The sequence below is a fragment of the Lytechinus pictus genome, chromosome 14 (genome assembly GCF_037042905.1).
Source record: "Lytechinus pictus isolate F3 Inbred chromosome 14, Lp3.0, whole genome shotgun sequence".
NCBI lineage: Eukaryota > Metazoa > Echinodermata > Echinoidea > Temnopleuroida > Toxopneustidae > Lytechinus > Lytechinus pictus.
Genome location: NC_087258.1, coordinates 8447287 through 8465800, shown reverse-complemented (window position 1 = coordinate 8465800; position 18514 = coordinate 8447287). Strand labels below are relative to the sequence as shown.

The window sequence follows — 18514 nt, the reverse complement described above, 5'->3', positions numbered from 1 at the left end:
TGTGGGTATAGCCCTTATTTGCGTTAGCAACCTTTATTTTGTTTACATTATGCGCGGAATTCATGTCATTTTCATGGAATGGATGGGGAATCGTCCTCGCTGTGCAAAAGCGAACGGCAATGTACACCCATACGGTGCGCTATGACGACTGCGAGGTATAAAAATGACCGTTTTTGAACAGGTTTTTGGGGTGTTGTGTCAAGTAAAATCGGCTCTAATATGAAAACGGGCAAAAACGGGCAGCTAAATTTGGTATCGACTTAAAGCGTAGACATCGGGAAAAATGCTGCTTATAGAATTTAGACGGAAATCCACGGAAATCCAAACTTGTTTAATGTAAATGCAAAAAACATAGATTTTCAGCCTATTTCGAGGAATAATCATCCTATAAACCCCCTGAAAGATGTCTATTATCTACTTTGAACACTTTCATACGAAAAAAGAATATATCAGGATTATGTGGGAGCCATTCCAGATTCCTACATGAAAAACCTCCTGTGAAATGGCCTGTTTTTCAACTAGATTGTCATCCCCGCGACATTTCGCAAAATGTCACATTTTACGATTTGAGGTAGGAAATTAACAACCTTTATGCAAATTTCTGAATGAAATATTTTGCTGAAATATTCTTCAAAGTGTTGTCTTTCAGCTGGGCATGACAAAAATTAAAAATCTAAAATTGCCCAAAATGACTTTTGGCGCACTTTTGTTTCGCCCCGGCTCACTGTGCGCCGTCGCCGCCGCCGTCGGAAAAGCGGCGCCTATAGTCTCGCTCTGCTATGCAGGCGAGACAAAAATGCCCGTCAATTCACAATGAACAGCTAAAATGTCTTGCTCGAAAATTGGGGAACTGGAACAGCAGTTTCGTCGGAAGTTTCGGAGCTAACGAACAATTGGAAATATGTCGTTCGTCCAGAGTCAAGGACGAAACTGCTATTTTCTATGTTCTTGAATTGTCGTGGAAGCAAAAATTCCCTAATTACTATTTTGGTGACGCCGCAGGTCGAATTTTATATTTGGGCAATTCCGTAAAATAATCAACCTTTTTGTTCATCCGACCCCCATTTTTTTCAAGTTTTACTTCACTTCATAAACTGTCAAAGTCAAGGTCATTTGAGAGCATAACAGAGTGTCAAAAGAACCAGAAATCAGAGACAGAAAAATTCATGAAGGTTCCAAGTATAAGTGGTCGGATGTACATGGAATTATCCGTTATCATCACGATGTTCTTTAGTTTCAGCAAAAAAATTAATCAATGTGAAGTGTCAGAGTGTCTGCAAAAAATCATAAAAATCATGCAGATATACGCGTTGATATTTGTTCTTAGGATGATAATGCATCAGTTATCTCTTTTGTTTTGATGACGTCGCGACGTTCTTAAAAAATCTAGCATAGTTTTAACCAAGAGTGAGTCTATGAGCTATGTTTATACAGAAATACCAAAAAATATACTGCTCTTTATTCTTCTTTCGATGTTCATTTTTTTGACGCGTCGCTATTTGCTCCTTTTAATAATACTGATGAGCTGTTTTATCTCGATTATGTCGTTCGAAGTGTGCTACACAACTTAAACCTTATCTCTATATAATTGTAAGAGTCTGAATTTGTGTTGGCTCTTTTTTTACTGCTTTGATTTTCAGATCTGTTTTATTTCGATGTGTTCCCTTTTAAGACCCTATATCTATTTTCCAGCATAAAATGAACCTTAAGTTCTGGAAAATTACGAGTTTCTGAAGGATTTTAAAGGCATATAGAAATGTGAATGCATTTCTTTGTGCTTTTATAGCATGTCTAGTGGACCTGAAGCCCATTTAATAAACCTATGACAAACTTTTGATTATGGCAACTATCAATGGTAATAGGACTCAACAACCAATCACAACGATGGTTTCCATGGCAGTTTACCATAATAGCAAAAATCTTTATAAAACGGATCCTTGCACTGTTTGATGAAGTCATTCTTTATAGGAATGTTCCAGCATCACTTGGACCATAGGGAATAGTCTGAGTTTCTGTGGTATTTTGTACTGCAGGATAGACGCGTTGCTGTTGGCTACGATATGCTCCTGAAGGGCGTTGAATGCACTTGGAAAGAGAGAATAGACGCGGGGATGTGAGATCAGTCCTTCCCGGCGAAGGCGGTCAAAGTCACCGTTGCGGAGTCGAAGCTCTTCATCGATCTGTGGACAAAGAGAAGATGATTAGAATTATGTTATCATGCAACCACGAGAAAGAAAAGATCCTGTATTTATCTAGAATAACCCTATAGGATACTGATATTTTGTTATTTCAAAGACCTATACAGTGCGTCCCAGAAAAAACGAAACTGAGATTAAGCGATGATTTATCATAACTTAATCACAAATACAATAGACAAATGACCTACCAATGTAAAGCTTAGAATCTCCTCTTTCATCTGATATTACTTAGATTATTCCTCATTCACGCATGAGTGAGCAAAAACGATTTGAACAAAGGATACCAAAAACTCATTTGGCGGGGGTATCTGAATTTCAAAAAGAAAATCACATGCCTAAAAAAAGTTCAATATCTGCTCTTTTATTTGATACCTTAATCACAAAAAATGGTCAAGAAGTAAAAAAGTTATGTTCCCTCGAAACAATGCTTGTATTTCCATAATTTCATTAAATAAACGTGTTTCACCGGTTTCCCACAGAAGCTATCGCATGGTTAACAAAGACTTAATGCATGGCTGATCGTCAACAAAACGGAGTGTCAAGTGAGAACGCTTGCCTGTAGAACCTCTTCATTTTATGAAATTATTGAAATTCAAGCCTTATTTCAAATAACCAGAACTTTGTTATTTCTCGACCATTTTCTGTAATTGAGGTATCAAATCAAAGAGCAGATATTGAACATTTTAACAATGTGGTTTTCTTTTTGAAACCCAGATACAGCCCGCCAAATGACTTTTTGGTATCCCCTCTTCAAATTGTTTTCATGTGTGAATGTGTGTAATTTCAGATGAAAGAGGAGATTCTAAGCTTTACAATGGTAGGTCATTTGTCTATTGTATTTGTGATTAAGATATGATAAATCATCGCTTAATCTCGGTTTCGTTTTTTCTGGGACGCACTGTATAGAGCAAAAAGTTTGATGTGAGATTTAACAACATGTTTGGGTTTCATATCCATCGCAAACACAGAGTCACAATAAGACCACTCGTTTTTTAAATGCCACTTGATGGTATTAAAACACAAACAAGTGGAACGTCCCTGAAATTAACGCCTTCATTATGCAATTCAATATTGCAACAGGCCAGCAGTCCTAACTTTGTGACTTAAAAACATCGGAAATACATGCTAAATGATGAGTGACACTTGATCACACTTAAGTCTAGGTTGCATGAAGTAAGGCCCTTATACACCTTCAAACTATTCAACTGCAAAATTTCAAACACTTAACCTCGGATGTGATTTCAATGTTGACAACGCCACCGCCGCCATCGAAAAGTGGCGCCAATATCTCGCTTCTGCTATGCAGGCGAGACAAAACTAAAAGTACTTTCGTGTTTGTTTAACAGTTATGCCGTTATGTGCTTTTTTTCTATAGGAGACCAAAACCTGTCGAATTAGGTGTTGTGTTACTTGTGTAAATGAGTTCACAAGATCATTCAAAGAATCAAGTAGCCCAGAGGGAGGGCCTTAACATGTCTGGAGTTGAATATTAACCTAAAAAATGTAAAGGAACAAACACCCATTAAAGAAATTCTCTCTTTTATCGTATTTATGTTCTGCTAAGGTCTTATTTTTACACGGGATTCGCATTCAATTTCTTGACATACGTCTGAATTTCAGTTGAAAACGCAAAAAGCTGAGAAATAGCTAAAATACCATAATCTTTTCATCAGCAGAGATATTGGGCGACGATCTTAATTTATCTCCTTCGATCTGGATGAAAATTAGATAGTACGGAGTAGTCTCATGTCCAGGTAGTTCTGAAAAATGATAAGTGACAAGATTAAGAAAAAAAAAACATGTTGAAAATGTGGAATGAAGGATTTAAGTGTAATAGTAAGTTTATGATTATTTCGTATTTTCCTTGTTAATAATTAATGAAATACCAAGATAATCATTGTTTTTCTTTAAAATCACATTACGTAATCAGATGATGATAATTAAAATAAAAGGTCTACCTAATACGCGCATAGAAACTATTTATATGGTATTTTATGCGCCTCTAAGAACTGGTTATTATTATTGATACTGAATTACCCGTTACACCACCCGGCTAGTTACCCGTGTTTTGTTCTTGCTGTAACATATATGTACTACGGGGTTTCGAAGTATACTCCTCTTTTGTTACCGTGAAGCCATTGTTCTGTTCGTATTGTGCTACTTACCTGTTACGTAACATGTCGTTGAACTTGTTCTACGTTCTCGTGCATATCCTTGCCGTACTTGTATGTTCACGTGAAAACTATGCTTTACGTTTTGATGTCCCATCCCTTCCAAGCCACGTATGGACAAATTACAACTATGAACTTTCAGATATACTCGAGCCCTTACATTTTGAATTAGGTTCTGAAAGTGTTTCTCCCAAAGTAGCTGGAGAGCAATTTTCACATCTGCTAACAACCTTCCTGTCTAGCAAAAGTGAATTCACACGTGAAGAAAGGGAAAGCCGGTTCCAAAGTCATGTACCAAAAACACTCTCAGAGGCTAAGAAAAAGAAGAATGAATTGCGGAAAAAAGCATTTGGTAGACATGGTACGGAAGAAGATAGGAAAGCGTTTCAAGAAGCTGTCAAAACAGTGAGCTTCTTAAACAAAATAAAGCGAAGAAATGACGAGCGTAAGCTCACATCACATCAGGAAAAAATGTTCAGGAGTAACTTTTTTGACTTCGCGAAAAAATGTTCAGAAGGAAGGCTACTTTCCTCCCAACAGAAACCTCAGTTCTCAAAGGAGGAAGCTGATAAGTTCTTTCTATCTAGATACTCTGAGCAATCCCCATTAGACTTTTCACAATTGAACTGGTTCCCCTGGTTACCCGATAGATATGATACGAGTTTTGACATGAATGCTATTAAACCTAAAGATATTAAAAACATCCTCCGGGCAAAGAAATCCAAATCAGCCCCTGGAGATGACGGTATTATGTATGGAATACTGAGAAATCTTCCGACTACGCACAGATTTATGGCCACAATGTTCACCAAAATACTCACTGAAGGGGACCCACCCGAATGCTGGAAAAACAGCAGAATAACTCTCTTACACAAAGGTGGCGACACTAAAGACCCATCAAATTTTCGTATGATAGCTCTTACCTCCTGCGTAGGAAAGTTATATCACCAGATCTTAGCCAGCAGAACTATAAGTTATCTCCAAGCTAATAACCTAATCGATACCACAACCCAAAAGGCATTTCTTCCCGACGTTAGCGGATGTATAGAACACTCGAGATGCCTTACGGAGATCATCGCTGATGCCCGTCATAGGAAGAGAACAGTTCATGTAACATTTTTCGATCTCGCGGATGCGTTTGGATCTGTGAATCACGATTTGATAGCTCATACCCTTGAACGAAATGGGATCCCACCTTCTATTATAAGATATGTTAAAACTCTGTATGATGGACTTAATGGTTATGTTCAAGGACCGGGATGGAAATCATCTAGGTTTCCTTTTAAAAAGGGAACTTTTCAGGGAGACCCATTTTCTCCAGTACTATTTATCATGGTATTTGACCCTATAATAAGTTTCCTTAAAACGTTTGAAGATTCTCATGGATATGAATTGAACGGGCATAAAATTATAACACTACCATATGCTGACGATTTTATTCTTGTTACAAATCACAAAACAAAACACCAGAAGCTAATGAACGAAATCTCAAGAATTGCTAGATCAATGAATTTCTCTTTAAAACTACCTAAATGTAAATCGTTGTCAATAAGTAGTGGTTCAATGAAAGAGGTAGTCTTTCGAATTGATGGCACCCCCCTTACTAAGGTTAAAGATTCTCCTGAGAAATTTCTTGGTACATGGGTCACAGGTTCGTCTCATGGCTGCATGAATATGATAAGAGATAAAATAGAAACAACCTTAAACAACATAGATTCTGCATGTATCCGTCCAGAGTACAAACTGAAAATATACACGAAATATTTTCTTTATGCAATTAAATTCCTGCTTTCTGTGCATGACCTCACTAAGACGCAAAGATCCAGTCTTGACAAGTGCAGCTCAAGATTCTTAAAGAAGTGGCTGAATATGCCACAAGGGGCAACACTTGCAATTATTCACTGCCAACAGGGTATGGATATTCCTACCATCTCCCAAGTCTATAGCGAATGTCATGCACAGACAGTAGCACATTGCCTTATTCGTGCTGATGAAAGAGTCAAGGCCGCTATGACGGCATGTATAGTAAGAGAAGAATCTTACTCTAGGAAGACGTATGGTAATACTGATGCTAGAGATATGGTAAATATTGCAATGAATACCACGTCTGATAGAAAATGGTCAAAAGTGAAATCGAATATCACATGTACTGTTAAAAATAAATGTCAAGATATATGGACCGATAAGGTTGAGGGATTGCTGCTCCAAGGTAAATTCTTGGAGCTCATGAGGCTTGAGCAGGAAGATCTTACCTGGAAAAGTATTATATACGACCTACCATCCAAAGTTCTTAGTTTTGCAGTCAGGTCTTCTATTGACTGTCTCCCTACTTTTAGGAACCTTCAAAGATGGGGTAAAAAACTATCGGCAAATTGTAAACTGTGCGGAAATAAACAGACCCTCCTGCATGTTCTAAATGGATGCAAAATCATGTTAGAACAAGGTAGATATACATGGAGACACAACAGCATTTTGAATGCGATATACGAGTGTCTTCAGTCATCATTATCGGGAGATTACACTCTCCGAGTAGATCTTCCTGACAAAGCCAATCAACCCACAATTCCTATGAATATTCTACCGACTCCACTAAGACCCGATCTTGTTCTTTCATCTGTCCAAAATAAAGAAGTCATTGTTGTTGAGCTCACAGTTCCATTCGAACAAAACATTGATTCACGTCATGTGAACAAATGCAATAAATATGCACCTCTAACTAATGACATTGTTGACCAGGGATATTCATGCAAACTTTTCTGTATAGAAGTAGGTTCAAGAGGTTATGTGTCTAAGCAAAATAAAGTTAGAATCAAATCATTACTCAAAACGATGAAACTAGGGAAGAAAAACAAAATGATGTTGAATAGAATAAGCAAGCTGAGCATCATGACTAGCTATTCTTTGTTCCTTGCAAAAGACCAACCAACTTGGACCGAGCCCCCATTGCTCAGTGTCCCGGAAAACAACCAAAGCTAGTCTACTTTATCTGCTTGATGATTTTGACCCTTATAAAAAATAAGTAACTCCACTTTTTTTTTTCTCAAAATATAGGTATTGTGATCTCTAAATTATAATCTATATCAAGAGACGTTGATGAAACAATCACATGTATACTTACCGTCTAATAATAACATACATAGAATGTGAATCATTAAAACAATATATTTAATTAAATCAATGGATTATCTGTAAATATGTATAACTTCCAAATGTCAATCAGGATAAACAACTTGAACTTTTTCTTTTTACATTTATTAGTCTGTCATATTTTAAAATATCATGATTGCAATAGTTCACATAATGGAAATATTTATCATAACAAGATTCCATGAATTTGAATAAGTACGTAACACTGTTTTAGTTGTGGCGATGCGTACCTGTATTATGAATGTATATATATCTTCATCACAAAGTGATGGTTTCAATTTTGTACTTTCCTACTGTCTGGCCCCCTCTTAATCTCTCTTTCATTGAGACTGTCACCTTTCTTTTTCATTTAACATGCTTATCACTTTCTGCATACTCTACGTTATTCCATTTAGTCAAGTATATATTCAGCTTTCTTATGTAATGTAAATTATGTGTTAACTCTTATGTATTGTACCTTATGAATTGTACCTTTTCAATCAATATCATGTATTATCACCCTGCCTATTGCCAGTGAAGGGGAGTTTGTCCCATCATCACTGGCAGAGGACCTGGGTTTATTGTAACTTCTCTATTTGATTATGAAATAAAGATGATTTATATATATAATGAAATAGTTGTAGAACTAGAAGAATGCAATAAGTTGTTGCCGGGGGGGGGGGGGGCAAAAGGCGACCTATTTTTTAAAAGACATATAGGATGATGATCGTGAGTGGGGAGATCTATTTTTGTTCTTTTCGTTTTTTGTTAAGCAAGCGGGCCTTTGGTACATTCTGGATCTGGATTTAAGATATGTAACCTCTTTTAAAAAATGATATGCCTTACCTGTATAATCTTCGGGAACCAGCGTACTTTCAGCTACAACGAAATCAACAAAGGACGCGCCTTGCCACCGTTTCACAGCAGATTTTATAGCCTCCATTACGACATTTTGATCCAGCTTCTCGTAGATCAGATTTAACATTTGACCCGTTCTTGAAGAAAAGAAGTAATAATCAATTGACTATAATACTAGTACATAAATCTATCGTGCTAGATGTAAAGAATTTTAATATCTGAATAGGCCTAAGTTACAGCATTGGGTCGTAGTATTACAGGGACCACGGAACGATTTTAAAAGTGGGGGGGGGGGGGGGAGGGGTGATCTGACCAAAAAGGAAATCACAATTACATGGTCATTTTAACGTTTTGTACACGTTTATTGAAAAATATTGTGGTTGCTTCCGCACTGTACTGCTACTTTTAAAATGTTTCACTTTAAGCATATTCAGGCACGTATCCAGGATTTTGGACTCCGGGGGCCCGTTAGTGCCCATGTGAACTCTTGGAAAATGGCGCCCCCCTCCCACCAGGCAAATATAGGTGCCTTAAATGCATGTTAATTAATCTAATTTAATAAACACGTGAAAAGGGTAATCGAAGACCACTTTTTTTAATGTGTTCATGAAAAAAAAATATCCTTGAATATGTTGTCATACCACTTCTAAAAAAGAATAAGTGCGACCAGGTGGGTTTTCATAAAGCTGTTCGTAATTTAAGGGCGACTTTAAGAACGACAGGGGAACCTTTCTTATGCTCTAAAAAGAAAGGATCACCAGTCGATCTTAAAGTCGGTCTTAACTTTCGATCAGCTTTATGAAACGGCCCCCTGAAAGCATAGAATTTTAAGCATTTTGGGGTTTCATCTTCTCATCAGAGTAGGCCCTACTCAAATAATGTGAGCGGGAACTGACATTTCCTTACTAGGGGCGGATCCAACTTTCGCTAATAGAGGGGGGGGGGGGGGGGAGGAATTTTCATCTATTTAATTATGTTTCTCGATCGGATTTCATAACATAATGGGTATACGTATATCTAAACAATTGATGCGAGTGCGAAACACGAGCTGAAACTTTTTTGATATTCTGACCTTAAATTTGGAAAGTCTGTAAGCACTTTTGGTAATCAGGAACTGGATGGGTATCTATCTCAACATGAAATTTTATGCTAGCGCAAAGCGCGAGTTAAACTTTTTGTATTTCCGACCCAAAACTGGACATTCTAAGCACTTTTTGTAACCATGAACAGGATGGGCATCTTTATAAGATGATTGATGCGAGCGTGAAGAACGAGCTGAGAATGTTTTATATTCTGACCCCCAAACCCCTACTCATCAGAGTAGACCCTACTCAAATAATATGAGCGGGAACTGACATTTCCTTACTAGGGGCTGATCCAACTTTCGCTAATAGAGGGGGGGGGGGGAAATTTTCATCTATTTAATTATGTTTCCCGATCGGATTTTATAACATAATGGGTATACGTATATCTAAACAATTGATGCGAGTGCGAAACGCGAGCTGAAACTTTTTTGATATTCTGACCTTAAATTTGGAAAGTCTGTAAGCACTTTTGGTAATCAGGAACTGGATGGGTATCTATCTCAACATGAAAATTTATGCTAGCGCAAAGCGCGAGCTAAAATGTTTTGTATTTCCGACCCAAATTGTGATTTCTTACTCTTGGTGATCATAAACAGAATGGGTATCTAACAAATAATTTTATACAAACGCGAGATTTAAATTTTTGATATTCCGACCAAAAACTGGACATTCTAAGCACATTTTGTAACCATAAACAGGATGGGTATCTATCTAAACAATCTTGCGAGCGCAAAGCGCGAGCTGATAAAATGTGATATTCTTACCTAAAATTTGGACATTTGAGTAAGCGATTCGGTGCCCCCCTTATCAAAATCCAAATCGGCGCCCATAGGCAGAACATCAAGTCGTCGCCCCTAGGTCGAATGTAAATTCGGCGCCCCTAATTAAAATACGAATTCGGCGCCCCATAGGTTGAAGATCAATTCGGCTCCCATATGTCGAACTTCAATTCGGCGCCCCCCCACGTCGAACATCAAGTCGGCGCCCCAAGGTCGACCATAAATTCGGCGCCCCCCATGTCGAACCTCAATTCGGCGCCCCCTTATGTTGAAATCATGTTGGCGCCCCTATGTAGAACGTCAATTCCGCGCCCCCTAGGTTAAAGATCAAGTTGGCGCCCCTATGTCCAACTTCAATTCGACACCCCCATATGTCTAACGTCAATTCGGCGCCCCTAGGTAGAACATCAATTCAGCACCCCTCTATGTCGGACTTAAATTCGGCGCCCCTAAGTAATACATCGATTCAGCGCACCATATGTCAAACATAAATTCGGCGCCCCTAGGTAGAACATCAAGTCGTCGCCCCTTTGGTCGAATGTCAATTCGGCGCTCCCCTATGTTGAACATCAAGTCGGTGCCCCTAGGTCGAACATCACAATTCGGCGCCCCCTATGTCGAACATCAAGTCGGCGCCCCTAGGTAGAACATAAATTCGGCGCCCCTAAGTAAAACATCGATTCGGCGCCCCCTATGTTGAACATCAAGTCGGCGCCCCTAGGTCGAACATCAATTCGGCGTTCCCTATGTCGAACATCAATTCGACGCCCCCCTATGTCGAACATCAAGTCGGCGCCCCTAGGTAGAACATCAATTCGGCTCCCGTAGGTAGAACATTAATTCAGCTCCCCTCTATATCGGACATGAATTCGGCGCCCCTAAGTAAAACATCGATTCGGCGCCCCCTATGTCAAACATAAATTCAGCGCCCCTAGGTAGAACATCAAGTCGTCGCCCCTTTGGTGGAACGTCAATTTGGCGCCCCATAGGTTGAACATAAATTCGGCGCCCCCTATATCAAACTCCTATTCGGCGCACCTAGGTAGGACTTTAATTCGGCGCCCCCTAGGTTGAAGATCAATTCGGCACCCCTATGTCGAACATAAATTCGGCGCCCCTAAGTAAACATCAATTCGGCGCCCCCTATGTTGAACACCAAGTCGGCGCCCCTAGGTAAAACATCAATTCGGCGCCCCTATGTCCAACTTCAATTCGATGTTCCCCCCTATGTCGAACATCAATTCGGCGCCCCTAGTTCGATCATTAATTTGGCGCCCCGTTCCCTCTTCTTATTTTTTTCTTATCTCCCTCTTTCCTTTTCCTTTTTTCTCTTTTTCTTCTTTTCCACTCTTTTCATCTTTTTGGCGCCCCCTTTTCGCCTACCCGGGAGGCCCGGGCCCCAAAAGCACCCCTAGAATACATAAGCGCATGCCTTTTGTGGACAAACAATATGAATTTGAAAAAGAGGTATTAACATTTAATAGAGGAAATAGAAGAAATATAATTCCTATCGAATATTTTGAAAAAATGAATTGTGGCGGGGGGGGGGGGGGGGGGGAGGGTCACAATATAACCCGGAGCCATCCCTTTTCCAGACTATTCATGTCTTCTTGTTCTCGTTTTCTTTTCTCTTGCCTTTTCTTTTTATATTTTGAAAAAATAAGGCATTTTTTCGTTATTGAATATAATGATTAAAGAATTAACTGAAAATAAACATGGACCCCGAAGGCCTTTTAGCTTTATTCTAACACTATCTTAATTGTCCATTCATTGTGTATTGGTTAAAAGTCGATCGATCAAATTAACTTTGTGTCAACATGTATAAATCATAAGTTGAGTTTACATTTGCTACAATTATTATCATTATCATATACAAATACGTTTTTTTGGGAAGGTCATCTTATACAGAGTTTTAATATAATATGATTTACTTGATAAGAGATGGCACTTATTTAATACACATAAATAAAAAGGGTAATCAGTAACACGTTTATACAACAATACAATTTGACATATTAATATCATCATATCGCCTCTAAAAAGGAAGAAGATAGTAAGTGTTAGCGTTAAGAATTTTATGAGTTGTCAGTGTATCTATTTTGTTAAGAGATGACATCGAATTCGCTTATTGTATATACTTCATTATGTTAATTGATGTTTGACAATAATCCCTACTAAATAAAAGATAGATTCTGTCCATTGAAACAGTGATACCCAACAACAATAACCGTAACTTGTTGAATCAAACTTATTTCATCAAAATATATAAAACAAATAATAATCTTAACACCCTACCTACCTGTACATGAACTTGAAGTAGGGGCAATTCTCATAGAACCCGGTAATTTTGATGACGTCACCAAGTCGGTAACGGTAAAGACACGACTGCGCTTGCGTGAGTACGATCTCATAGCATTCCCCTTCTACGACTTCATCAAGCAGATAAGTCTTTGGCTGACTTTGACCGCTGTAGAATAAACAAAGTGTCCGTTATCACCCTCATCTTGATAAAAGTGGAAATTACAGACCTATAAAGTAAACTTTTGTAGTCGTGATTTAATTGGGATCAGAGGTTCTTTACAAGAGGATACTGATATGAACAATTATGTACATGCTAGGACCAGGGAAGAAATAAACAAATTGCAAGTCACTCTTGGTAGTCTATATTGGGTTCATTTACGTCAATTATACACGAAGGGCGATAAAAAACCTCGATAATATGCACATGTGTTTACCAGAGTATGTATTATATTATATACACTGTAAAAAACCTATCTGAATGAGTAGTTTACTATTTGTTATTATTTGTCGATTTTTCTTTCAGTAGATTTAACTTGTCTTTTAATTTATTTGATTTATTAGAGTTCAATATACATTTACGAAAATTATATTATTTCTAGCTTGCTTCAAGTAAATCTAACTACAATTAAGCACATATAATTATTATTTTTAATATCATGTTGAATGTACAGTACTTATATTTTTCAATTAACGCCATATTACAAATAAACCTGAATATCAAAGAGCGAGTGCATATTACATTTTTTAAATAACTGTCATAATTATTTGGGAAATTGTTTTAGATAAGGGTGTGCAAAATATTTTATTCTTGTGTTGAATCAAAGAAAGAGCAACATTAAATAGTGACTCATCAGAGAATTTTCATATTTCTTTTTAGGTTTTGGGAAAATGTTAATATCATCCTCGCTGATTTATTTGTTAGGATGAACCGGTCGCGTATAAATATAAATGTCAAAACCTATCAAGTACGGGTGACAATGCATAAAGCCTAATATTTGGATAAAAGATGCCTAAGATAAAAATGTTGCCACTGAAAGTGGAACGATGGGGGAGCGGACTTTCGAATAACTAAATTCCACTCCCTCATTTAAAAAAAAAAATTTCAGTGATTGATTTATTTAATTGAATGAAGTTCTTGTAATGTAATTTACTTGATATGAGTAAAATTGATGCAAAGAAAAAAAGTAAATTTTACTTAAAACTGCCAAACTTATAAATACTTCAAAAAATTAAGGCAATTATTTTGCCTCAACTTTATTGAGTAATTTCAAATGATCCTTTTTTTACAGTGTAGGGGAAGCTTCTTATAGTGATTTATTTTCCCTTTTAATGAAATAAGTGAAAACAAAACAAAAATAAATAAATAGGGTAATGTATAACCAGGGACGCGTGAGAGGACTCTCACGTCCCTGGTATAACTTGGGACCTAGCCAACTAGAACTCTCCTTTTCAGTAATTTTCTATGTTCCACCCTTTGCAATCCTTCTTTCTTTTTCATCCTCTCTTTGCCTTTTCATGATCACTAGAAAAGCTTAATTGATAAAATATACTTTTCCTAGATAAAATTCGAAACTCACAATTTGTATGTAATCGAAATTTGGAAAACCAAAGTTGTTTGAAATTAAGGATATTTTTGTTACTCACATGTCCTCTTCCTTGATAAATTCTGCGACCGTGTCGGTGGGGAGGGGAAGATAAGCAATCTCCTTTATTCTTGATGGTCCTAAACACGCACCAAAGAATCCCTCGGAACAGACGTAGCCTCCACTAAGGAACGTCACTCCTAGAAAAAAAAAGCCATATCGAAGAGAGGAAAATGATTAAGACTGCATGATATCGAGAAGAACCTGAAGATTACATGCTTGCTGAACGCATAAAGCTGAATCAAACTTAAAATGCTTAGAAACTCAAGACCAAACCATCGAAAAACAAATAATTCACTAGCGCTTCACGTAAAACTTTAAGGCAAATACCTGTCGATGCATAATGAATAAATTAAATGATTGGCAAGGACATTAAAAAACAACAACAATTGCTTAACAAACAAACAGAGGAAAAGCAAAATGATAGAAAATCACAGAACCAAATCCTTGAAAAATAAATATATATCTAAAAATAATAATTGCAACAGCTGACCTTAGATATTGCCGTTGATTATTAGTTTGCTTTAAGATTATACTACGAATAAATGCATATCTATTCATTACAAATATTAGGCGCAGGTCAACCCATTAGAATAGATATAACATTCTTGCGGTTTTGCAATTTTCTATGTGTGGCGATTTAGAAAATTTCCCTCATGTCTATAATTCCATGATGTTTTCATAGCATGATTCAATATTTGGTTGGGATTTGGCCTCCTCACCTTGAGCATACTTAGTTTCAATTTTGGACCACATGTTCGTCCGATCAATTCCAATGACTACCTGGAGACGAGGCCAGATCCTCGTCAGGATACCAGAGAATCCTTTCTCAAATTCCCTTTTCAGTTCTTTTGCCCTCCCAGGGTCTCCTCTACCCAAAGCAATCAGTAGACGCTTGCGGTTGTCATTGGGTAGTTTAAGATCCAGGTTGATAGTTCCATTCTCCAGGTCTAGAAGGAGCTCTCTCCAACTGTTCTTTAATTGCTCAATTGCGTTCTCCAAGAAGGTTAGGAAGGTCATCTGAATCGTTCCAAGATCCTTTTCCCGCAAAGCAAAAAGCAGGTGAATGTAGTTCGCCTCGTAGATGGTTTGCAGTTGGAGACCAGGTCCTGGTGTGGTGAACATCCCGTAGAACACATCTGGTATATCCATGAGGGAGGCTATTGTTTCTTTCGTAGCTCCGCTGTTGGCCTTGCTCACATGGGGGTGAACGTAGAGAAAGAGTCGTCTCTGGAAAGGTCCCAATGCTGGAACATTCTCCTGAACAGCTCTCTCGGAAACAGCTCCAATAGTCTGAAAGGCAGCTATTCTACTGACATAAGGGATATGCTTTGATTTTCCAGTTGTTCCTGTTGTCCGCGCGTACGATGTTGGTGCTTTCTTGGTAATGACGTTATTTTGTCCATTCATCATCCTTTCAACGTAAGGCCGATAGTGTTCATAGGTTGTCAACGGATGGACCTTGCGGAAGTCTTCAAGGGAACGGATGGCACGAAGGTTGAACTGCTTCCCGTATTCTGTGTCGCCGTTCTCACCGATGATCTTCTGTAGCAGTTCTTCTTGAAACTTACGCGGTTTCTTCCATGACTCCAAGGTGCGCGTGACCACTGAGGGCCCGGTCAGCTTGAGTAATGTCACAATAAAGAGAGAACAATTGAAGACCAGGAATGATAAGTGAGGGGATGGCCGATGACTTAGAGCCCAAAAGTAGAGCAATGAGACGCTCATGGATAAGAGGCCACCGGTACCTTGACAGAAATAAAACCAGAAAGATAAGTTTATGAAGAACGTATTGAAATTAGCCAATATTACATTACGATCACCATGGTGACGATAAGGATGATGATGAATTATGTTTTTGCTATTGTACAAACTAGGGGAGCTTTTTCATGAAAACATAAACCTCACCAGTGATTTTCATTTATCATAAGCTCCTGAAATCCTTGCATCTGATTGGCTCAGAGCAAATTATTCATTGAAAAATATCTGACAAGATGCTACATGAAAAAAGTCCCCATGATCATGCTTTACAAGGAGCTTGATTATTCAAACCTCACTCAACCTTGGAAATCTAGAAGAAGCGATATGCATGGACCAAAGCAAAGACGATATGCTACACTATATACATGATGTATTTGTCATATCAAGGAGATATAGAGTGATATCTCCTTGGTCATATTCACAGCACCTGGCATATATGCACATAGTGCCGAAGACTTTCCATAGTTTTATGGATTTAATGGTATAATCAAACCCTTTTCAACGCTACAGTTACACCGGCAAAACCGATACCAGAACGGCCAAACCGGTTTCATTAAAATGTGACAGTGGCATAAGACGGGACTTGGGACTGACGTTACTAGGAAATATTAAGTCAATTATTCAAAGGTTTCCTTGGAAGTGAAAACTTCTCCTAAATGTTGTATTTACTACATTAATTGGTTAGACCAAACACTTAATTTGTTGGATTCAGCTCTCCCCAAGGTTGAATATAACATTGGCAAAGGTTGTCACTCTTTCAACCTTTGATTTAACATTTGATTCTTAAAGGTGATTACAATGAAGTACAGATTATTAGGTATAGACACGTTAGACTTGTAGTCAGTAGGTTTCATAGGAATGCATCATCTTTCACACTGGGAGCTCTTATACAGGTGCATTGTTGCACAATGGTGGTCTGAAGATTTCAGAGTTTAACCTGTCAAGGTGTATACAGCGGCGTAATGAGCCAAAAAAATGAGGGGGCTCGATATGGCGTATCGCGTAAAATTAATAAAAAAAAAAAAAATCGACGTTTTTATGACAAAAATCCAAGTTTATGAATACTTTGACAAATATTCGGAAAACAATATCATATTTCACCCTTAACCCTTTCCTTTTTCCTTTTTTTTTTGGGGGGGGGGGCAAGAGCCCCCAAGCCCCCCTACCTGTACGCCCATGATCCAGTGTGAAAAGGTGCAGAACTACCTTTAAAGGCACCCCAGATTAAAAGTACAATGCACCTTGGAGGTAAAAACACGGCCTAGTTGTATAAAGTGAAGTGTACAAACAAATGTATCATTACATTTGCGACAATCAAAATAACACTAATGAAGTGAAATAGAGTTAGCTTGGATTTTTGCGAGGGTTGTATATAGACCATACAACACGAGTGATTCAAGACTTTGGACAGTGTTGTACAGTTTGTGACATTTCATGTTTCCGGAGTATTTTTTTTACTCGTTAAGTTGATGCTCAGAGTATACAGGCCAATTATATACCATATTACCGTTTCTCAATTATTAAATTTCAAATTCATTTTAATGTGTTTTCAACGGAAGAAAATGAAGCAATTGCATATCATAATCAGCACATTACATACACAAGCTTGTATACAATTTCACAGCGATTATCATTTTCAAAATGGTTGTTCAGCCCTTACCGAAAAGAAGACATTTCCATACACCACTAGACAAAGCTGAAGTCAAAAGATACCAAGCAGTTCCATGGAGACATAGTGATGCCACTAAAATTTGCAGGTAAAGACTGGTAAATGTCATTTTCCTCTTTCAAAATTCCACCATGTAACGAATGTTTCATGTGTTAACTACAAGTGCACCCGGGAGGTCGGGCAACTAGTAATACGAACCGTGTAAGGTTTACAGATTGTCAGACCTGAACAAACGTTATGAGTTCAGAGTTCATCATGCCTCGAGGATCGATCTCAACAAACACTTTAAAAGATAGTCCAAGTAATCATGAAAACAAATATCACTATACGACACGATTAAGTGTTCGGGAAGATATTAACATAATATATTCAAGATAATGGTTTTGCTTCTCGTCTTTTAGTATCAATGAGGAAATAATATCAATTGATTAACATGATGTGTAAAAATCACCATACGTACACACACACCCACACAAAACCAGTGGGTATATCTTCAGCTCTTTGATTCAGCACTCACACTGGCAGGCAAAGGATAAGGGAAGACCCCCAAAATTTGGAGAAAGTAATTTTTTTATCAGTCTCAACAACTTATTGATTATCATTTCTAATGCCAACACGAAAACTAATCGAGATGTAAAAATGAGAGACATCATTTTACTTCGACGACTCCATTGAAAAAATAATGTTTTGATCTGTCTGCATTTTGTGGGCTATTGCTGTAACCTTGCATCAAAATGAAAAAAAATCTAATAACCTTTTATCCAGACATCTGATTGTGATTCAGAAATATTCTGTAATCTTGAAATAGGTGTTAAAAATCTTCGTCCTTAAATGATATGAGTAACGATTACAAAGTTGCTTTAATGGGAAAATACACAAATATATTTTAATCATGATCATAATCAAAATCTTAAGTTTGATTT

General features: G+C 37.7%; 1 protein-coding gene across 1 annotated transcript; it reads right to left on the bottom strand.

Moving 5' to 3' along the window:
* Positions 1-1165: 1165 nt before the first annotated feature.
* LOC129275938 (uncharacterized) lies at positions 1166-17825 on the bottom strand. The gene is made up of 7 exons (XM_064109621.1): positions 17583-17825; positions 14884-15909; positions 14163-14301; positions 12517-12684; positions 8342-8490; positions 3855-3958; positions 1166-2180 (listed from the first exon to the last, which is right to left on the bottom strand). The coding sequence occupies exons 1-7, from the start codon at positions 17698-17700 to the stop codon at positions 1956-1958; spliced, it is 1929 nt and encodes a 642-aa protein (XP_063965691.1). The 5' UTR covers positions 17701-17825; the 3' UTR covers positions 1166-1955.
* Between the last annotated feature and the right edge of the window lie 689 nt (positions 17826-18514).